The sequence below is a fragment of the Polyodon spathula genome, chromosome 2 (genome assembly GCF_017654505.1).
Source record: "Polyodon spathula isolate WHYD16114869_AA chromosome 2, ASM1765450v1, whole genome shotgun sequence".
Classification (NCBI taxonomy): domain Eukaryota; kingdom Metazoa; phylum Chordata; class Actinopteri; order Acipenseriformes; family Polyodontidae; genus Polyodon; species Polyodon spathula.
The window spans coordinates 6611960-6635820 of NC_054535.1; the positions used below are offsets into that span (position 1 = coordinate 6611960).

At 39.0% G+C, this 23861-nt stretch overlaps 1 protein-coding gene across 1 annotated transcript; it reads left to right on the forward strand.

Annotated features, from left to right (window-relative positions):
- Positions 1 to 12010: 12010 nt before the first annotated feature.
- On the forward strand, positions 12011 to 14247 carry grxcr1b (glutaredoxin and cysteine rich domain containing 1 b). The gene is made up of 2 exons (XM_041271568.1): positions 12011 to 12492; positions 13925 to 14247. The coding sequence occupies exons 1-2, from the start codon at positions 12085 to 12087 to the stop codon at positions 13967 to 13969; spliced, it is 453 nt and encodes a 150-aa protein (XP_041127502.1). The 5' UTR covers positions 12011 to 12084; the 3' UTR covers positions 13970 to 14247.
- Positions 14248 to 23861: the final 9614 nt, after the last annotated feature.

A 23861-nucleotide genomic window follows, 5' to 3' on the forward strand; every position in this document is an offset into this window, starting at 1 on the left:
AATAATAATTATAATACCTAGAAACCCATCAGAATTCACCAGAGGCCCTAAAGGCTTTGCTGTGATTAATTAATCTGATTGGACTTGGCATGTTCGAAGTTTGGGAGCTCCCAGGAGCTTAGTGCTGTCAGTAAAATCTTGTGTAAACTATCAAAATGCACATGCATTCATTACACTATTCAGCTGGTTGCATTCCCTGTCTAAATGTATCTTAAAATTTTAGTTTTAAATAGTGCCAGGAAAGCAAAGGTCTTTTTGGCAATTCATGTTAAAACACAGAAAGATTTTTTTTATAATAATTGAAACACTTTTTTAATAATTGAAATTGCAGGAGGTGTCTTTAATACAAATATAATTACATTCAAACTACATTATTTTTTATAATTGAATTCCAAATAAGTAATGATCAATCCATATGAATCCCACATTATTCACACGAGCAACTTCCAATTCTTATTTATGTGAACGATCACTTGTAATGTGTAGCATTTGCTATCCATACCACCTATTCAAAATGTAGTAAACTACAAGCATATTCTGTTCAAAATAATACAGTAGCTTGAAATGTAATTTTTAATAGTTCCCTTATTACTTTATAGGGTATGCATATTCATTGTGAGTAGTCCTCCAGTTCTGAGTTACTACCAATATTCTCTAAATCTGCCTCTACCTGGCTTTGATCTTCTCTAGAGGAACGTAAATGCTGAGGCGTTCCATTCAAATCATATGACAATGTAACTTTTCATTTCTGGCACGTAAGATGCTCTAGACAAGCTCAAGGCAGCTCGAAGCAGCTCAAACCAGCTCGAAGCCAGCTCAAAGCAGTTCAAAGCAGCTCAAAGCAGCTCGAAGCAGCTCAAAGCCAGCTCAAAGCAGCTCGAAGCAGCTCGAAGCAGCTCAAAGCAGCTCAAAGCCAGCTCGAAACAGCTTGAAGCAGCTCAGAGCAGCTCAAAGCCAGCTCGAAGCAGCTCAAAGCAGCTCAGAGCCAGCTCGAATCATCTCAAAGCCAGCTCGAAGCAGCTCAAAGCCAGCTCGAAGCAGCTCAAAGCAGCTCAAAGCCAGCTCAAAGCCAGCTCAAAGCAACTCGAAGCAGCTCAAAGCAGCTCAAAGCCAGCTCGAAACAGCTTGAAGAAGCTCAGAGCAGCTCAAAGCCAGCTCGAATCATCTCAAAGCCAGCTCGAAGCAGCTCAAAGCAGCTCAAAGCCAGCTCAAAGCAGCTCAAAGCCAGCTCGAAACAGCTTGAAGCAGCTCAGAGCAGCTCAAAGCCAGCTTGAATCATCTCAAAGCCAGCTCGAAGCAGCTCAAAGCAGCTCAAAGCCAGCTCAAAGCCAGCTCAAAGCAGCTCAAAGCAGCTCAAAGCCAGCTCAAAGCAGCTCGAAGCAGCTCCAAGCAGCTCAAAGCCAGCTCGAAGCAGCTTGAAGCCAGCTCAAAGCAGCTCAAAGCAGCTCGAAGCAGCTCAAAGCCAGCTCAAAGCAGCTCAAAGCCAGCTCGAAGCAGCTCAAAGCAACTCAAAGCCAGCTCAAAGCCAGCTCAAAGCAGCTCAAAGCCAGCTCAAAGCAACTCAAAGCAGCTCAAAGCCAGCTCAAAGCCAGATCAAAGCAACTCAAAGCCAGTTCAAAGCCAGCTCAAAGCAGCTCAAAGCCAGCTCAAAGCAGCTCAAAGCAGCTCAAAGCCAGCTCAAAGCAGCTCAAAGCAGCTCAAAGCCAGCTCAAAGCATCTTGAAGCAGCTTAAAGCAGCCCAAAGTCAGTTAAAGGCAGATTTAGAGAATAAATGAGACCAAGATAACAAGATCAACTGTGATCAGAGTGATTCATCCTCAAACAATCAAAAGTATTCATGACAGCTGTAGTCCTCTTATAAATTCCCATGACACTTGTAACCACATCTGTCTTAATTAAACATGTTAAATGACACATTTAGCCTCATTATTAGCTGTACATGAGATCATTGTCCAGTTATTCAAATGACATGTCACTTTTCTCTCCATTGGTCAGAGTATGTGACACATGTAGCCCCATTATAAAACCATTCGACTTCAATTATACTGTAGTACTTATTTTGAAACTGTCTCCACTTAAGTGGAAAAATCTATTTACCTGAAAATTGTTATGCTATTAATACAGCTAGTTTTTTAGACATAGGAAGTATTGTCTTCTGCATTTCTGCTTCACCAATCAAACTGAGTTTTGAAAAGAAGAGGTGGAGTGAGTTCATACTTCTCAGGCCCTAAGGTATCTGGTTATTTCCCCTGATGATAAGGTGTATGGTTGCCCTCTAATGGAGAAAGAGAAAACTTCAGCTATCAAAGCAGAGCTGAATTATGGTGCGAATATGCACATTTGGTTGATCTTCTGTAAATCCCAGTACTCCAGATCATTTCTATTGCTGCTGTATTGTCTTGAAAGGGTACCGTCATCTTTCCTGTTAAAAAGAAGTACAAACAAGCAGGCTACCATTTGCCAAATGAAAAAAGTTGAAATGATCAACACTTTTGCAGGCTTAATTTAATATTGTGCAATGATTTTGCCTGGCCATTTTTGTTAGGGATGTGTGCCTAATGTTCTGGCCCTGGTTACAGCCTTGACATGAAATGACAAATACACCACAAAGGTGCTGGAAGGTGTCTTGATGTTAATCCACCAGTGACTCATTATTCACACAATAGGTACAGAGATATAGGCAGAGGAATGTAATGATGAATGGGGGTCTCATGTTCATCCCTTGCATGTTCTATTGCAGGGGTTCCCAATCCTGGTCCATGGGGGGACCCCCTGTGTCAGCTGGTTTTCATTTCAACTGAGCTCTCAATTACTTCATTTACCCCTTAATTGAACTGTTCATTAGCTTAATTGGACCTATTTAATTGTTTTCAGCTTTTAAACAGTTGGAGATTTCAAGTTAACTATACAATTTTCCAGGTAACTTGAAATTGGCAACGTTTTCAATTGGCAAGGACAATCGCTTAAAGTTTGCAAAATGGCATTTGAGTGATGGATATGAGGTGGAGGTGGTAATATCCTTCTATGGGGCTGTTTTTCCTGTAATGGCACAGGAAATTTAGTTCCAATACATGGTAAAATGGATTCCATAGCATACCAAACCATTTGAAACCCTCTGCTACAAAACTTTTAAAGCATCACAAGACATTTCAACACACACATCAAAATCTACTTCAGAATGGTTAAAGAAGAATAAAATCAAGGATCTGGTATGGCCTAGTCAAAGTACTGATCTAAATTCGATTGAGAATCTTTAGTATGAGTTGAAGAAGGCTCTGCACAAGAGAAGTCCTTGAAATTTGAATGAACCGGTACAATTGTGCGTTGAAGAATGGTCAAAAATCAATAAAGAATCATGCCAAAAGCTCATTGACAAATATCTTAATTGTTTAAAAGAGGTTATTATTGCAAAAGGTGGCTTGTCAGGGTATGAACACTTTTGAATTAGCATTTTTTGAGTTTTGCAAAAAAAAAAAAAAGCTGAAATAAATAATTGTAGACATCTATTTCTTGTAACTTGTAGAATTATTTATTTTTGAGAAATTTTGAGAAATTATAAATTTCCATTGGGGTATGTAAACTTTTAAATTCATGCTCTCTTTAAATAAATAAATAAATGTGGAATTTTAGCATTACCAGTAGTGGAGTGCGCCTTCAACTGCCCTGATGGCGGAAGGCCTGCAGATTCATAAGCTAATTTAATAGCATCCACTATCCAATGGGAAAGGCGTTGTTTAGACAACGGCTGACCCAAAGTCTTAGAACCATGGCATAAGAACAATTGCTCTGTTTGCCTCACAGTCGTTGTACGGTCAATATAACACCCCAATGCTGGCACAGGGCAGAGCATGTGTAAACGTTCTCCTCTGGGGATGAAAAAGGAGGAGGATGGAATGCCATCAACTTGACTGGTTGGTTCATATGAAACGGGGATATGACCTTTGGTAAAAAGGCTGGATTTGGGCACATGGAGACCTTAGAACCGTCTCCTGTGAAACGAGTACATGATGAATGCACTGACAGTACATGTAACTCGCTGACTCGTTTGGCTGATGCCACTGACAGCAGAAACTCAGTTTTAATAGACATGAGCTTCATATCCACGGTGTGGAGAGGCTCGAATGGTGCCTTGGTAAGGGCTTTTAGCACCACGTCAAGGCTCCATGACGGTAAACTGGTCATTCTTGGAGGTCGCAAACGTCTTGCACCCTTGAGGAACTGCGATGCCAGAAAATGGCAACCTGGTGATAACCCGTCAATGCATACATGGCAAGCTGATATGGCAGCTAAATACACTTTAAGTGTAGAATGAGATTTCCCTTCATCTAACAGTTTCTGTAGAAACTGTAATATCACTGCCATAGGGCAAGATATTGGGTCATGGCCCTCTGCCAGACACCAATCTTAGAACAACTGACACTTGTACGTGTACTGTGACCTAGTAGAGGGTGCTCTAGAGCTCTGAATGGTCGAGATAACCGCCGTCGAGAGACCTAAGGCTGACAGGCGCTCCCGTTCAGGGGCCAAGCCCATAGCTGCATGAGCTTGGGATTCGGGTGCCAAAGCCGTCCTTCGGCCTGGGACAATAGGTCTACTCGCAGGGGAAGCTCCCGCGGTTGACCATGCAGCAACTGCACCAAGCTCGGAAACCATATCCTCCGAGGCCACCGAGGAGCGACCAGGATCACTGTCGCTTGAATCGGTGGAAATGCATATAGGAGCCCTGACAAAACGGTGGAACCCAGACATCTTTAGCCACCCTGACCGCCGAAGCGTCGCGTGTCGATGGGTTGCGTTGATGTCAATGAGCGTTAAGGTGTGTGCACCGATCAATGTGTCGAGGGTCGAGGCGTCGATGCACCGAGTGTCAAGCGTCGAGCGCCAAAGCGTCGAGGCGTTGATGCACCGAGCGTCGAGCTGCGTACGCCGAGTGTCGAGGCGCTGAGCATCGAGGTGCATGCAATGAGCATCAAGGCATCGATGCACCGAGCATCGAGCGCCGAAGCGTCGAGCATCGAGGCATTGATGCACCGAGCGTTGAGGTGCGTACGCCGAGCGTTGAGCCACTGAGAATCAAGGTGCGTGCAACGAGAGTCGAGGTGTCGATGCACCGCTGTCAAGACTGTCTTCTTTTTCCAAATGCCATTTCATTCAGTGCTACTGTAATATGTTGGATTTACTTGAAGGGGTGGTTTACTGGAATATTCACAGAGAATATTTTAACTGTAGACTAGCACCACTGACTGGTGGACCCCAACGTGTTAAGATGAAAGTAATAGATAGGCACCATTGCTCTTGTGCTTGCTCCCAAACAGAGCCCGTTACCTTTGGGGCAGACACAAGACAACCTTCGTGGTTCTACACACCTGCATGATATCTACAACATTGTTCATGTCTGTCCTGGAAGCTTTAAAGATCCCAATATGTGTATCATACAGTAGTGCTTATTTGTCATACTAAGTTACTATTACCATAGCAGTTTCTTCACATTCAGCCATTTTCTCTTGTTGTGAGGAGTCCATTGGGACAGGCAGTATGTTCCTTTGAAAAGGGGCAGGACTGATAGTGATGCTAAACCAATCACATGTAAGAAGGAGACTATTGCCCGGTGGTGTAGGGATGTTAGGGCGATAGTTCAATCTATTTTTGTTTCTATGATGAGTGTAGCATTGACCAAGTGATCTTTGTGGTATGGTGCAGAAAGGCAGATAGGCAGATAGATAGATGGACACAGTAAGTTGGGTTGCTATCCTTTTTTCAAGATTTTTTTTTCCCCCAAAGTGGCCATGTACATGTACAGTGTCTATAGAAAGTCTACCCCCTCCCTTGAACTTTTTTCACATTTTGTTGTGTCAGTGCCTCAGAGTTTCATGCATTTAAATGAGGATTTTTTTCCACTTATCTACACACCATACTCCACGGTCTTAAGGGGAAAAAAATGTTATTGAGAAAAAAATGATATAGTAAAAATACAAAACTTAAAGATCATAATTGGATAAGTCTCCACTCACCTGAGTTAATATTTGGTGGAAGCACCTTTGGCAACAATTACATCTGTGAGTCTGTTTGGATAGGTCTCTACCAACTTTGTACACCTAGATTTGACAATATTTGACCATTCTTCTTTACAGAATTCAAGTTCCTTGGGGAACGTTGATGGACAGCAATCTTCAAGTCATGCTACAAATTTTCGATTGGATTTTGGTTGGGGCTCTGACTGGGCCACTCAAGGACATTTATCTTTTTGTTCCTTAGTCACTCCAGCGTAGCTTTGGCTGTGTGCTTTGGGTCGTTATCATGCTGAAAGGTGATCTTCAATCCCAGTTTCAGCTTTCATGCAGAGGGCAGCATAATTTTCTCAAGGATTTCTCTGAACTTTGCTCCATTCATTTTCCCTTCTATCCTGACAAGTGCCCCAGTCCCTGCTGATGAGAAACATCCCCATAATATGATGCTGCCACCACCATGCTTCACAGTAGGGATGTCACATGGCTACACTGTCTCCTGAGTGTTTTCTTGCATACTTCAAACGGGATTCAAGGTGGGCTTTCTTGAGTAATGGCTTCCTTGTTGACACCCTACCATGCAGGCCAGATTTGCTGAGTGCTTGGGATATTGTTTTTACATGCACACTTTGACCAATCTTGTAGCTCTTGCAAAGTTGCCATTGGCCTCTTAGTAGCCTCTCTGATCAGTTTCCTTCTTGTTCGGTCATCCAGTTTGGAGGGACAGGCTGATCTAGGCAGGGTCTTGGTGGTGCCATACACCTACCACTTCTTGATAATTGTCTTGACCATGCTCCAAGGGATATTCAAGGCCTTTGATATTTTGTTTATACCCATCCCCTGATCTGTGCCTTTCAACAACTTTGTCCCAGAGTTCTTTTGAAAGCTCCTTGGTGCTCATAGTTGAGAATTTATCCTGAAATCATGTGAATTACTACAATTTAAAACAGGTGGAGGCCCATTACCTTGGTGTGTGATTTTGAAGGTGATTGGTTACACCTGAGCTAATTTAGGATTGCTATTACAAGGGGGGTGGACACTAACAAAATGTCTACAATCTTTTTTTTCAATTGGAAGTTGTGTGGTAGAATGTGTAGATAAATTATTGTTATTTTTTTTTAATGCATTTTAATTCCAGGCCATAAGGCAACAAAAGGTGAAAATTTTGAAAGGGGGTGTAGGCTATATATGCACTATATGCATATATGCACTATATCTATATATAGTGCCAAGTTTAAACAATTTCCAGGTCTCAGTCCCTTTTCTCCAGGCTAACTCCGATGTCCAGCTCCCAGCCCCTATTATAGGGGAGCTGGAAGGAGGCAGTGCCCGCTTCAGCCAATCCAGAGTGGACACTTCACCAGCTGGGAAAATCCCTGTTCGGCAGCTGTGGGGAACTCTCCAGTCCAGGGATCCAGGAAAGTCCCTGCCTGGCAGCTGTGGGGAAACTCCCCAGCCCAGGGATCTGTGAAACTCCCTGCCCGGCAGCTGTGGGGAAACTCCCCAGCCCAGGGATCCAGGAAAGTCCCTGCCCGGCAGCTGTGGGGAAACTCCCCAACCCAGGGATCCAGGAAAGTCCCTGCCCGGCAGCTGTTGGGAAACTCTCCAGCCCAGGGATCTGGGAAAATCCCTGCCTGACAGCTGTGAGGGGAATTCCCCCAGCCCAGGAATTGGGGGACAGTCCCTGCCTGGCAGCTGTCGCACCTGCCGTTACAATATTATCATACTTAGCTTGATTTGTGGGCTTACAGCAATCTTGAATTTCTATCGAAACTGGTAGGTTTAATTTGTTGTTGTATTGTTTCTAGCAGAAGAGCTGCTGGTGTATTTTGAGAATGAAGGTGTGTTCAACAAATATTAGAATGAAGGACAAACAATTGAATATAAGTCACAGTTTTATTGAGGAACATCATAAAAAACATCTACCCAACCGAAATATTGTAAATAAACTGACATTTGAACAGAAATGTGTTTATATACAGACATATTTCATAACATGCATCCTCAAAAAATGGTAAAAAGTGAAATAAACAAATACTTGAAAATACATGTGTGTGTATACAGTTATAGAATGTATATGTTATAGCTAACTTGAAATCTCTAACTGTTTAAGAGCTGAAAACAATTCAAAAGGAACTAAAAAATGAGTGTGGAGCAAATTGCCTGTGTAAGAGCAATCATTAAGGATTCTATTATACAGTATCCTTTCTAAATGATCCATCTGAATGCATTTTCATTTTCAACAAGATGGCTCAGTAACTATATCTCATGTTGCAGAAATCTTCCTAGTAATCTTAACTAGATAATATTAATGTGTTGTTGAACTCTTCAGGAAAAGCTGAAAAGCTATTTAGATATTGAAAAGATAATGCAGTGCACAGGCAGTGGAAGATCAGAGATGTCAGTAAGCTAAGATAAATACTCTTTTTTGATGGAGTATTACCTAAGACTAAGAAACCTCATGGTAACTGCACAGCCACGTGGATGAAAAGCAGAACAATTGTAATCCCCCAAAATACCTCACAGGAATACAGCTATGGCCAAACATTTTGCATCACCCAATTTGACCTCATAAAGTCGAATGAAACCTGCTGAATAATTTTATGTTGACATTGAATTACATACAGCTTTGCAGTTTTTCAAATACTTAAAAAAAAAATAAAAAATGTAACATTTCGAAATCTTACTTGATACGCTGAGTACATTAAAGAAAAGATCTAAATTATATTCAGATAGTTTTTTTTTTTTTAATTATATTTCAATCTTAAAATTCTAGGTGATGCAAAACTTTTGTCCATAGCTGTATATTTATAAGAAAAATAAACATACAACCATTTGTAAAACCTTGTACTTCAGCAGTCCCTGGAACACTGGGTTATAGTTTCTGAGAACAGCCATCTCTCCCAGGAATATCAACTAGAAATTGAACTAATCATTAATTCAAATTCAATGGAGTGATATATGTGTATGCCTGCTGAGAATATAAGCTTAGAAAAGAGCTTGACAGCAGTCTGTGAATTTCAATGGAAATGAAACAACACAGCCATGGCTGTTAAATGAGATTTCTTAACTGGTCATTATGTGCTTCATGGATTTTCTTTATTGTAATAATATATTTTCTTATGGGGCTTAACAATATACCTGAGAAACAAACAAACACAACAATCCTAAAGCTATAGTTGTTTTCACACAGCAATACGACAAAGAGATTACCATTGTGAAATTCAGATTTAGGTATTAATTTAGCCTGCAAGCCTACATTCCTGCTAAACATTTTCCCTTGTGGTGCTACTATTTTTCTCCAAGTTCGCCACGGTGGCGAAGGCTTTGAAAAAAGTACTTGTGTAAGACTTCCAGCACATTCAATGTGTTTTGTTAGATGAATCAATAGACTGTTTAGTTTGATTTCATTTTGCTTAATGAAAGCCATTTAGCTTGATCACGTAACATATACATGCCACAAACGTTGTGTTTAGCGGGAGGGCAGAGGCTCTAATTGAAACAGTCAGTGGATGGCGCTGCTTGTAAAAAAAAAAAAAAAAACACACGCACACAAGGCATCCAAACAGAAAAAACAACACTGAGTTAGAGCGCTGATTCTCCACTTGTGCTCCCGCCTCCCTTGCCACAGATCTCACCAGCCGCCACTGTTGCAAACCTATTCAGAATTTAGGAAATCTGTAATGACGTTTTTTCTTTTTTTTATAAATTTAATAGTTGGCAATTGTTTTTACCCTGTTTTTCTCCTAATTTAAAATGACCAGTTGTATTTTTAGGCTCAGCTCCCCGCTACCACCCCTATGCTGACTTGGGAGTGGAAAAGACAAACACCTGCTGTCCTCCGAAGCATGTGCCATCAGCCGACTGCTTTTTTTGCAGACCCACCATGCAGCCAACCCAGAGCTACAGCGTCGAAGGACAACGGAGCTCCGGGCAACTTACAGGCAAGCCCGCAGGCGCCCGGCCAGTCTACAGGGATTGCTGGTGCGCGGTGAGCAGAGGACCCCCTGGCCAACCTAGGCTTAGTAATTCTCTTAGTCTAGTCAACTAAAGCAGTCAAAAAGGTAGTCCATTCTTAGTCATTAGATGTTTTTAGTCAGTGCCTTAGTCTATAGCCAAGAATAGGAATACATTCTGCCTGAAGATGCACTCTTTAAGCTTAGCAGATAACAAAAATGCATAATTAACGAACACACAATAGGGGGGATTAATTAAGTAAAAGGGCGCTATAGAAATTAAATCTGGTGATATGGAGCAATTAACTTGTTAGAGGGACAAAGTAGTCGTACACTCTCATTTTCTTGTGCCGTACCCTATTTCTATGTGAATAATTGTAAACATTGATAATATCAAGTAAATATACAATCCCCTCAACTTTATATAAAACAAGATTTCGAGATTAATAATTATTTCACTGATATTTTCATATCAGCTTTGCCCCACTCTCTGCATGCTGCTGGTTCACATGGCGCTTCAGGTTTGTAGTGTGTTTCCCTGATAAGATGTAGCCGCTCATTCTTCATTATTTTCTCCGTCAACCTTTATTTTACAAATTGTTTGGTTTGTTTTAGCATCAATAAAGAAGTAATGCCAAACTTCGTTTTTTATTTTCCCACTTATAAGCATGATGCTTCACAGTTTGATTTGGTCCCCCCCAATATTAAATGATTTCAGTCAATCAGATCCATAGGCTTTTTTTTCTCACTCCATTTGCTTTCTATATGCATTCACCCTTAGTCTGTGTCTTCATCCTTTAGTTAATTTCGCCAGTCATGCTTAGCAATTTGGCGTGCAGTCATAGTCTTCATCATGCTTGATGATTTTCGTTCACTCATAGTCAGCTTTGACAAAATAAAAAAAAACATATGGTCGACAGATGTTTTCATCATTAATTTCATCAATTGTGAGCCACCACTTGGGAGCTCCCTTCCAAGGTTGGCAGTGGAATATCCTGGACTTGAACCTGCACTCCACGCGGCACGCCTTTACCGGATGCACCACTAAGAAAATGGATATATACATAGAAGTAAAATGCACACTTAAAATGTTTACAGTACTTATACCAGTAGTAGGCTTTCAACTCATCTTTGAATGGCTGCAATTGTATACATAGTGCTTTCTTCTGCTATGGTGTTTAGGTTAACTTTAGGTTAAATGTTATGGAATGCAGGTTAAAACTATTATTGCAAACAAAGGCTGCTGCATGTATTTTATGATCTTCAGCTATAATACCCAAGACTTCAGCTGTTGAAATATAGGCATTATACTGTGCTGTCAACAACCACCTTTTGTGAATGTTTTTTTTAGCTTTAATACAATAATCTGTGACAAAGAGAAGCAAGGGTATCAACCCCTGGTCCCGGCCAAATTACCTTTTGGAGACTTCAAACTTTCATCATGGGGCCAGGCCTCATTGAAAATTAACATGTATGTCCAAAGGACACTCCCGCACAAATGGTGTCACATAAATAAATAAATACATTGTATCAACACATGCCACAGATCTGTTCCAAAAGTAACATGGTATTTTTTTCATCTAATGCATGACAACCCAGTGAAATCTACATGTCACGTTAGGTTTTTTTTTTAATGATATTTATATTTTTTGGTTATAAAAGAGCTATTTTACTCTCTCTCTCTCTCTCTCTCTCTCTCTCTCTCTCTCTCTCTATATATATATATATATTATATAATATATATATATATATATTATAAATTTTTTCGCACTATCCTCTATGCTAGCGTTATATAAATGTTTTCAGTTTTACTTTATATTAGATAATAAAATATCTGTTACACACATTTTTTTAAGTTACTAAAAAAAACTGCACAATAGAATTTAATATTTAATTGAAAACTACTGTATCACTTTACTCTCTGTCAGTTTCAAGGTAACCATAGCAGAAGCTCATCCATTATTAAGGACATAGTGGCAGCGTTGGTAACATGCTAATCTGTTGGAACTAGTTGTGTATGTTGGTTGCTGTCAATGAAGATAAGCATATATCAAGAAATTGTTTAAAAGTGTGGCAACTTGGCAGAAAGGTCACCAGGACAATGTAAACCTTGTGTGTTTCCAATGGAGGAGGCAACAGTTAGAAGCACAATGAAAACAGGGGCTGAAAACTCGCAGAAGAAAGTCCGGTTTCGTGTGGCTTCAGCTCACAGTGGGAGAATAATAAAGGAGGTCTTCACTGAGGAAAGGCCGTCAGACTCACCTGATTCAGAATGTGCCAGTAGCTCAAAGGCAGACCAGTTTAGTAACCAAAGCAAAGTCAATGGGCATCACAATGGACATCCAGGATCGCAGCTCGATGACGGTGAAAGTGAGACAGACGATTTGCTTCTGCTTGCTGGAGCATTGAAGGACAAGGCCTTTGGTGCAAAACGAGTCAACATATTAAGTAAAAATGGGACAGTTCGTGGTGTGAAACACAAAGTTAGCGCAGGTCAAGCACTTTTCAACAACCTCTCAAATGTCTCTCAGGTAAGCTCTGTAATCCCTTTTCAGTTCATGGTGTTTTTATTTCCTAATTATTTGTTAATTTGTGTGATGTTATTTTATGATGACATCAGGATTTATTCAATTGATTTAAATATTGGAGAATCTAAATATCACTTCTACCTAGATCATTTGAATATGATCCTTTGTTACCAAGGTTATGAAAACAGTGCAGGTTAATCTCTTTAAAGCATTTGGGTGTTTAAACTAAGACTCGAAAGAGAATCCAATTTCAATGATTTAAACAATGTGGCATTTACATCTGCAGCTGTTAGGATCAACTGAATAGACCCCATTAAAAAATAAAATATTTCATGGATCCCCGAGCGTCTTGCCTCAAAAAAGCCACAGCTGTGAGCTTTGCAGGTTAGGGGAGTGCAGGTTTTGTCTTCGGCTGTGCCAAGGTGATGATTTCTACTGGGCTTCCCATTGCCTGGTGTTCTAGTTTCCATAGCAAGTAAAAATACAAATGCTGCAATCATTTCAATAAATAAACACATATTTGGAATCAACAAATCAGCACTTTTCAATGAATTCTTCTTTTTGACGATTTTACTGGCTTTCACCGTGCTGCTTTTATCTATTGGGCACTCTTTTTTAAAACACAAGTGAGTGTTTTAAGGAATGTTATTGTTTGTGTTTTGGTTACGTATATAATGTTGCATCTGTGTAACAGAATCTTTTTAAACAGATATATAACACCAATGAGCATGCCCTTCTAAAAGTGTCCCATAGTTAAAGCATGTCAAAGTGTAATAAAGCATAGTGAAAGCATGGTAAAGCATAGGCAAGCATTGTAGCCCAGAGAGGTATGGTAAACATACGAATAGAGCTATGGTACGAATAGAGCTATGGTAATTTAATAGTATAACCACAAGAAAAGCAAGGTAGTAACAGTTATAACAATGGGTTAGTCAATGCCATTACATCTTGTTTTACTGTATCTGTCATATATTGCTCTTATTTCATGGAATCGGATAATGTGAAGTGCATATCTGCAACTGATTTTCAATAAAATATCTAAATATGGTGCATTCACTATTTAATGTTGTTTGCATTTGACAGGGGCTACTATACACTACAATAAGAATAATTGCACAGCATTTTGAATTTAAGACATGTATTTAAAAAAAATCCATACCTGATTCCCATTAATAAAGTTTCTACAGCTTTTACCTTTCAGTGTAAGTAACTTTTGAGCCCATAAAGTTTCCAGTCCAACATCATTAGAGAAAAAGTATCTTCAAATATTAATTCCTTTTTTACATTTTGCTTACTATTTAAAAAAAAAAAAAACAAGAACAAAGTCGAACCTAGAAGCTCTCACAATAATTGTAAACATAACATAGCATCAGGTATATAATAAAAAGGAATTTAATTCTCCAAATCAGTTGAAATATGATTGTGTTTTTTGAAGGTTTCCCTCTGCACTACAGAAAGAAAAACATTGAGAAGTACCTAGAATCTGCTTCAAGGATCAACTTTGGCCCTGGGGCTCCCTTGAGTCAATACGATCAATTGGACTATTAAAGATATATACCACAGTATCACAGTACGGAGACTCTTTGACCCTGTGAACCTTTAATACTGTACATAATCCTTTATACTTCAATATAATGTATGCTTTAGGTAATCATGGTGATACTTTACAGCTAAATGGATGTGTACATTCTGTATGAATTCTTACAAATTTATAATTTTAATATATTTATATTGTAAGGTTTTTTAAGGCTACTCTAATATGTCAGACAATTACAGATGGTTGTTTCATTTTGATTCCACTTAAATGTAAAAACTTGAAAATAATAAATAACAACATGAATACTTACGTTTGCATGATGACATGATTCCCTTTGATATACTGTTCTTGTAAGGGCATTTCTTCTAGAATTGACCTTTTCCTTACAGATTACTTTTAAATCCTGTAGAAAACTATACAAATGTTTTACATTATTCTATAGAAATCTAAAAGAATGTATATAGCATTCTAAAGCAATCTACAGGGTGGTTTATATTATGTTATAGGAGAATGTATATTAATATATCAGAATATTTCATTATTTAATAGATATAATAGAAAAGTATATATCATTCTATACAGCGAACAAGGGGTGGGGCTTGGCTGTAGATACAGTACTGAGTGTCCTTTTGCAATTCAGTGCCTTTTAAACCTGTTTTACTCTGAAAATAAATATTTTAAACGGCGCGTGTGAAAATAAATTGGACCTGATGCACCTGAACAGTGCTGAATAAATGGACTGCAAAGAGTTAATACTTTTACTCTGAAAGCGATTGCTGGGGGTCTTGCTATCTGCTTAGGTTCACAACCGGAAACGAAAAAACCCAAGATGGAAGTATAGGGTGTGACTAATAGTTTAAATAGGAAGTAGATTTGATTAATGATAGGAGATCAAAGGATAGGGAGAAGCCTAGCTTCCGCCCCCCAAACTACATTTAATGTTAACCCTTAGCAGTCTATTTATTCAGCCCATGTCAGACGCATCAGGTCCACTTTATTTTCACATGCACTGTTTTTTTTACACACGCTGTTTTAAAGTAATTTTATTCAAAGTAAAACATGTTTAAAAGGCACTGCATATGAACAGGACACTCAATACTGCATCTCCAGGCCTGCCCCACACCTTGTTCGCTGTATTTACCACATACCTCTTCATAGTTACGCATACTGATAAATCATCCCTTGATCACTCATTTTATCACCAAACTCCTCGATAATGTGACCCAAGTCATTATTGTATTACATCTCAAAAAGCTCTGCAAATGTCAGTGACTTTCTTTTAGTGCTGTATGCGGAAGCAGCTATCTTGTTTGTTTATGCCTGTGTTAGGTCTGTGGTGCAGGGGCTATGTGTATTGCTCAGATCCGCCCCTTTTTTATTTTTCGGTTTCTCACGGCCCTCGAGATCCAATCCAGTCCAGGTTTTTACTCCAAGCAGGTTATAATGTTGTTAATTGAAGCTGTTAAGAGGCAATTAACTAATTTAGGATGTGGTTGGAATAAAGACCAGGACTGGAATCGAGGGCCAGATTTGAGAACGATAGGGTGACCAAAACTGCACCCAGTATTCTAGGTGGGATCTTAGTATAATCTTAGCATAACCTCTCTAGACTTGTATTCCACACTTTTTTTTTAAAATATAGTCTAACATTCTATTTGCTATTTTAATTGTCTCACTACTTCTCTTAGAATTACTCTAGAATTACTGTTAACACTTATGTGGGGAAACACACATTGAAAGTAGGGGTGCACCAGTAAAGATTTTCTTGGCCGATACCGATAGCCGATGACCTTTCCCCTTTGAAAAACGCAGCCCATGGTTCATAGTACCCACCCTAATTTCACGTGAAAATTAGTTTGGTGGCCATTTTACATATAACAGAACCATCAGCCTCAGGTTAGGTTTAGGACTACAGGGAAGGGGCTGGTCAGATTGGGATTGAGGTGTGTTCAGAGTTATGAGTGCTATATGCAGTGGAGCTTGTTGACTATAGCCAATGCCATTGTTCCACACCCTTCATGAGAAATATGCAATACAAATTAAAGAAAAGAGCACAAAAGTGAGCATTCCTGTGCTTCCCTCTACTACATACATTTTACTGAGCAAACCTTTGCTAGTACGCATGTACAGTAACTGCAGAGCCATAGAACATCAGAATCTGAATTATTATCTGAATTAAAATATATGAATTTGAACTTGGAACAAAATACTGTTACATATTTAATTCAGATATTGTCACGGCGCTTTACTTGGAATAAATTAGTGTGGGGCAGGATTTAGATTTGGATGGGCAGTGTAAAAACGTGTTTCTGTTTAATAGAACATTTCAAGCCAAATGCTTGGTATATCTATATCCTAGTGTCTTATTGGTTATGGGAATAATAAACAATATAGATATTAGATATTTTTGTTGTAAGTCCAATGTTCATGAACAGTGAATGAAGCTAATGGTTTAAACATTGATCTGCTATCGTAAAAGCTTGTTACACTGTTCACCTCAATCTAGACTTGAATGTAATTGCCTCCTGAAGCTCACAGCTTGTTCCTTCTGCCCTATGGTTAAACAAAGATCTTGAGTAAATAGTAATGCCAATATAGCACCAGAAATTCATCAGAAACAAACGTCCTTTTATTCCAAACTGTTCGACTTGCACAGCATGTATCTGAGCCAGCATGTTTTCTTATATGCAACTTTTACTCTGACTTTTCTCCTCTCCTTTAAGAATTAAATTGATACAATTTGTGTATTTCAATGACAACTGAGAAATGTGTTAACCCTTTGCAGTCCATTTATTCAGCGCTTGTCAGACGCGCCAGGTCCAATTTATTTTCACATGCGCTGTTTATTTTACACAAGCTGTTTAAAATATTTTTTTCTGCGTAAAACAGGTTTAAAAGGCACTGCATAGCAGAAGGACACTCAGTACTGCATCTCCAGCCAAGCCCCACCCCTTATTCACAGTATTTTTCACATACCTCTTTATAGTCGTGCATACTGATAAATCCTCTTCTCATCACTCGTTTTATCACCAAACTCCTCAATAAGGCGAACCAAGTCATTATTTTATTACTACAACATCTCAAAAAGTTGCAAATCTCTGTGATATTAATTTTTGGCTTCATTCGGCTCCTATCGGTTTCACACAGCCATTTCAATCGGCCACATTTTATACAATCTTTATGTGTAACTGTATTTACATAAAGATGAGTCACTTCTGCTTTTAAATGAAAAAGCAAGACTTGTGATTTAAAAGCCTGTACATTAACGTGCTTCTCAGTTGTGACTGAGAATAACAAATGTAGCTTAACAGGTATCAGTCGAAAATCAGAGAACACCGAAAATCAGAAGCCCTAATTATAAAAGTGAACATCAGATATTAAGTAACACTCTTTGGTTAGAGATCATTCATGTTGTATTTAATCCATACCTAAACCTTTCAAAAGCCCTCTCTATACACAATTTCCTACTGCACTTGACAGATATGTCAATGTGTTTCGACACACAAGAAAATATTAAACCTCTTTAACACTAGGACCATCACGGGATTAATGAGATTTAAAATGTAAATGAATCTGCGTACTGTCAATGCAATGTGGTTGTCCTTTAAAAAAAAAAAAAATGAAAGAAAATAACGAAAGAAGAAAAGGACAACTGCATTACATTCACAAATGCAAATTCTTTACAAACCCATCAAAATGACTACCGTGGCAGTTCTACTGTTAAAAAACAACAACATTGCTTTCTTTCTTAATACTGTAGCATTTCACAGGAGGGAGAAAACAGAGAGATGCTGGTTCCTTTTATATACTTTCTCTTTATTTGTCTGGACTCTCAGCACCCACCAGAGTCCACAGCTCTGAACAGCAACACAGGATTCAAAAACAATCACTCAACTTGGCAACCAACAACAGACCCAGAATCAAGGCACAACGCCTTCTTATAGCCTCAGCTTTACCCCTTATGCAAATGAGGGTACAAGAGCTCACACACATCCCATTGGTCCTCAACCACACACTAGGCTCAGTGGGCACAGACAATCCACAACCAATCACAGCGGAGACACAAAACTCACAGAGGCAGGCTAGGATTACACAGACACAGAGGTAAACAAAGCAGCGGCAGGAAATATAGAGTGGGGGAACACAATTACAGTGGGAATTAGAGTACAAAAACACAAATGCACAGATTGTTACACTATTAAAGTGCATTACAGTGCAGGTCCAACATAGGTCAAATATTAACGCTCATCAATTATAAATGGCATTTCTATTTAGTAATGTATGGTACTACTACACACTATTAAGGACATGCAATTCACAATTTAATGCTAACAACTGCCCTGTTACCCTTTACTTTGTCATTTAACACAAGAGTAATACTATTAAGTAAATAGTTGAGGTATATTCTTATACAATGTTTGTAGTAAAAGTAATTTAAAAACAAATTATTACATACTGTATAATACATATAAAAGATACTCGGGTTGACTCGACTGAGTATTTTTGAGACTTCCTCTCTGATTTGTTCAGCCTACTGTCAGTCACCCCAGCAGGCTTGTTGCTTTGACCGCAGAATACATTTCATTGGAAGCAGACTGCCCACACATTCAGTTAGTCAGTGTGTATATATATATACATATATTTCTCTCATGTCCCCTCCCGGGCTCTGTAATAAAGCATTTTACAGTTGATCAACGGGTACAAAGAATCATAATGTTATGAAAGGTAACATGTTATGTCATACTGCATACTAATGAGCTCCAGGCAATTATGATCCATTGCACTTTGATATTTTAGAATTCCTTTTCTTATATTTTAACAGACAACTATTTTTAAGCAGTATTATTCAAGATACTGGGTTAGTTTTTATTTGCAGACTCGTCCGCTTTCGTGGTCATTGCACCAAGAGGGAACATACTGGTAATGCATCACACAACCCTCTTTATTCATTTAGAAAGATCGTAATGTAGAACACTTAGCTCAAAATTAACAACATTCACTGACAGTTAATAAACTGAGAATGTACTGTAATACAGTTTATGTGAACTTATTTCATGGCTCAGTACAAAATACCAGCAACAGTTTAGCTGTAATACTACATTCTATTACACACCTTTTAAACATGAACAAATCCCTGTTGTGGGGGTTTACCTTTGTCCCTTGTTCACTGTGCCATGGGAGCAAGATGTGTCCGACTCTTACAAAGCTCTGAAATGCACTCCCTGCAATGAGACCGGCCTGCAGCCCTGCAAGAGCTGTACCCATTGGCAGACACAACTCACATTGCAGTCACTCTGGATGGCGCCAGATGAGTTTTATACCTACAGTATTTGGAGTTTCACTTGTCCACGTGTGAATGTTAAATAAATAGTATTTGTAAGATATTTGCTATGTTTTTTTTTTCATTATTCTTTTTACATTAGTGTGGTAAAGTGGTTAACAGTGTGCAGGTGCAGGTGATCATTAATCAGACAAATGATGATAATCCAGGTGCAATGAAGGTTTAATTGTATAATCCAATGCCTGATGGCTAACATCAATAAACAGTAACAGTGTTAATGAAGCAATACAGCAGCGTGTATTGCTTATTTATAATCCACGGGTTTGCCCTGAAATAATAACCGTCCCATTTCAGTTCACCCACATGTAACACATGCACAAACACCAACATCAGTCCACAGTGCATGCTCTAGTGCTTGTGATGAATATAGTTCTTTCGTGACAACAAAGTGCAGTGACGTTGACCCGTGTTTAGTGCTGGCCTTTGGGGGTAGCTCCGGATAATCTTAGCCGTCAAGATAATAATACAGCATTATATTAATAATGACAAACAAAACAACACAACACTCACGTATCACATCACAGGTTGTCCTTTTGGTTGTTTGATTTAACCATTCACAAAGGAACAGATCACATCGCTACATCCCCTTCATATACCATCAACCATGACCCCTTGGTTAATGAGCGCACCTGCTCCTCCAGTCCACGGATGCCACACTGTTAACCTTTTGGGTCAACGATTTATTGTACTGTAGCTCAGTCCCCTTTCTATATGGCCGACTTCTGCCTAACCCTGGGAATGAACTGTCGGGTCATCTAGTCCACAGTACTCTGTTCCTTTTACTCAGCACCCTCACAGGCCGGGAAGGAGCTCTAACACCAAGAATCATTCGATCTCAATCACAATTGGTTATTACTTTTGACCCTATCATAAACCTGTCACCTTGTCCCTAGTGGATGTTCGAAGAGTAAGAAATGCCACAAGTTGTATTGTATTTGGTAGGTATGCCTGTGGTGTCCATTACTCCTCTTTGAGACTCAACATTCTCTGGACTCCTAAGACACACCACCTCAGCTGTTTGTGGATAATCTTTCTTACTGTATATAATAAATCCAGTACTTCTTTTGCCATGAGTTTTTGATGCATTTGTCGATTTGCTTTTCTGTATTGTGGTGTGTGGTCGGGAAGCTTGCAGTTGATCCAAGATCACAACAAGACATCATCCTTGTGCATGCATAACTTCACACATCCTTGTGCATGCATAACTTCACACATCCTTGTGCATGCATAACTTCACACATCCTTGTGCATGCATAACCTCACACATCCTTGTGCATGCATAACCTCACACATCCTTGTGCATGCATAACTTCACACATCCTTGTGCATGCATAACCTCACACATCCTTGTGCATGCATAACCTCACACTTTCTTGTGCATGCATAACCTCACACTTTCTTGTGCACGCATAACCTCACACATCATTGCCTGGAGGTTCTCAAAAGCTTTCTTTGCTAAACTCAACTGTGAAAGATAAAAACATACAGTGAATATGTGTTTAGTTGCCAAAGGATACCAGAGTCACATATCTCCGAAAGTGTCAGCTTTTGCATAATGAAGTAAGAGCATGTTCATTATCTATCAGTGTGCACATAAAAAAAATAAAAATAAAGCGTGCCTCAGATAGAATGTATTTTATTAATCTTGAGGGAAAAAAAGCATCACCGTGATTCATATTTTATTTCAGGCTCTGCTGTGAATTTATGGAACTAGTGCAAATTTTGGTCATGCAGATTGAGACACAATATGGGACCACAAAAGCACCCAACAGGAAACATTAATGTTCTAAATAATTTAAGTTGCCAAAATTTCTTTAGATAGCTCAGTGTACTTTCAATTATTCAGGGTTAAAGACAAGCATTGATATTTAAAATGCCAAATAATGGGTTTTTATTTCCAAACTGACTTTTCTGTAATTTGTTCCATGGTGATAAGGTGAAGACAACATATCCAATTTATTTCCTTGTTTAGAAAGTTATTAATTTGTACTGCAATAATTTGTGAACTGGTTGTAAACAAATATGTACTTTGATAGGAAACACATATTGGAAAATGCTGGCAATTATACTGAACAGTAAAAATAAATTGCTGATGATTTACAATTTAAAAGTGCATTTAATGGGAAGCAAATCTCCTGGGGTCAACTAACCAGCTATCTACAGACCTGTGAGGAGATGGAACCTTGGGAGACAATAGAGACACCCACCAATCCACAAGCTTTACCAGAGCAAATGAAAGCGCTACAGCAAGAAGCTACGAGAATAAGTGGAGTCAACAAAACAGCCCCATTGACTGCACTGCTTCTCCACTTTCCTATCGACGCAACAATTGTGCATTGTGTGTTTGTGGGGAGTTGCTTTTTGTCTGTGACTAAACCACTAGAGCTGTGCATCGTGACTCAATGTAATGGCCACTTCATTGCATTTGCATATACACACAAGCTAATGTGTGCTACAGTTAGCTGGAGACAAAGAAAAATATCCTGCTAATATGGGTATTTGTGTGTCTGTGTTGATCCCTAGAAAATGCTAAGTATTCAAATGTTTAATGTTAAATACTTAAAGTTAATATCCTTAATATAGTTCAAATAACTCAAACTTTCATGCATTCTTTATTGTTATGTTAGTTTGGTTGCATTTGCTATAACTCGAGTTAAATGTATAAAGATGCACTGGGTCTTTAGGAAAGGAATAATTTGGAGACAGAGCAGGTGAAAGGTCTGAGATGAGAAGAGGAGTAAAAGAGAGGGAATGTGAGTGTCAACATACTGCAAAAGAAAGAAAGAAAAGAAAATGTAGCTAAAATGCAAACGATTTACCATCACTGAAAGGGACTCAGCTCCATAGAAAGCTCTCTGTGAGCAGGAAACACTATGCTGTTTGGATGTAATGAAATGATACACCCTGCTTTCTTAGAAAGTACATTTTAGTAGAAGAATAAAGGGAAGGGGGTTGTTGATTAAAATAAGCATTTCAAATGACAAAAAGCTACTGAGGTGGATTGTTGTGTGGTAAATGCTTTCTTATAGTCTCTTTAAGGGTTATATGTGCTCTATTGATCGACATTGTCTTCAGCTGACTGTCTCTTCAGATGCTGCAGACATGTAGATACTGACAATGAAGGGGGGTGCGTGCCATTAAACAATATTGTGGCCTGATTTCAAGAGACAACAACAACAACAAGACTAAGATTAAGACTTGGGTGACAGGAAGATGACAGCAGGATATCTAGACAACAAGACTCACGGGCAAAGACCAGATGAGTTGAACTAAATAAGTGACGACAGACTAGTCCTGCTGTTCATTATATTAAGACAGACAGAGAGATTATTTCTTTGACAATGTTTTACGTTGTGCATAAGCAAGTTGTTTTTTTTTTTTAATTAATGGAGTCAAAGATATCTTGATAAATGTACAGCTCTGCTATTCTATAAATATGGGTTATGGTTTAGTTTAACTTTATTAACTGTATACCAACAAGTTGATAAAACATGCCTATTTTGTAATAATGGTTAGTTAATATGCTATAACCAAATTAGCTATACAAGTCTGAACAGAGCAAAGGTTTTTGATTTAACTAATGACTGTAGTGACACTACTGTAGTGTTTTACATTCAATACAGTCACTGCTCATTCGTTACCTTTTTAACTTTATTTCCTTATTGTTCCACACGCACTTACTGTATTTATAATTATTCTTTCCATTGTCCTACTGAAATACAAATTTCTTCCCCAGTTTCAGAGTCTTGGCTGACTCAAATAGGTTTTCCTCAAGGATTCACTTGTGCTTTGCACCATCCATTCTCTCTTATATCCTGACAAGCTTCATAGTACCTGCTGAGGAGAAGCATCACCATAACATGATGCTGTCACCACCATGCTTGACAGTTGGGATGGTGTTGACTGGGTGACGTGCAGTGTTGGGCTTGAGCCAGACTTGGAATTTAGACCAAAAAGTTTAATATTTGTCTCGTCTGACCACAAAACCTTTTTCCACATGTCTGCAGTATCTTCTACATGCTTTTTTTACAAACTCCATACGTGCTTTAAGATAAGCCTTTTTGAGTAATGGCTTCTTTCTTGCCCCCCTGTCCATACAGGTCAGCTTTGTGTAGGGACAGGCTTATTATAGATGTGTGATCACTGACTCCCATCTCAGAACTTTGCAGATCTCTAAAGGTCATTGTTGGTTTCAGAATGACATCCCAAACCAGTTTCCTGCTTGCCCGGCTGCTCAGTTTGGGATAATCAGCACCTTTGACACTTTCTTGTACCCTTCTCCTGCTCTGTGCCTCTATACCACTTTACCTGTTTTGGAAGCTCCTTGGTCTTCATGGTTGCTTTGTTGGATCACTATGTGAGTTGCAGCTTGAAAGTCTTTATATACCTGAGGGACATTATCTACAAGTTAAACCACTTTGAGTACACACAGGCTGAAACCATTTCACTAAATGTGTGACCTTTCAAACAAATCATTTGCACCTGAGCTGATTT

Bases quoted from the DNA above. Each gene is read 5' to 3' on its own strand.
- grxcr1b (XM_041271568.1), top strand. From the start codon at position 12,085: ATGGAGGAGGCAACAGTTAGAAGCACAATGAAAACAGGGGCTGAAAAC. The intron at 12,493-13,924 runs GTAAGCTCTGTA...TGTTTTTTGAAG, and splicing joins ACCTCTCAAATGTCTCTCAG to GTTTCCCTCTGCACTACAGA.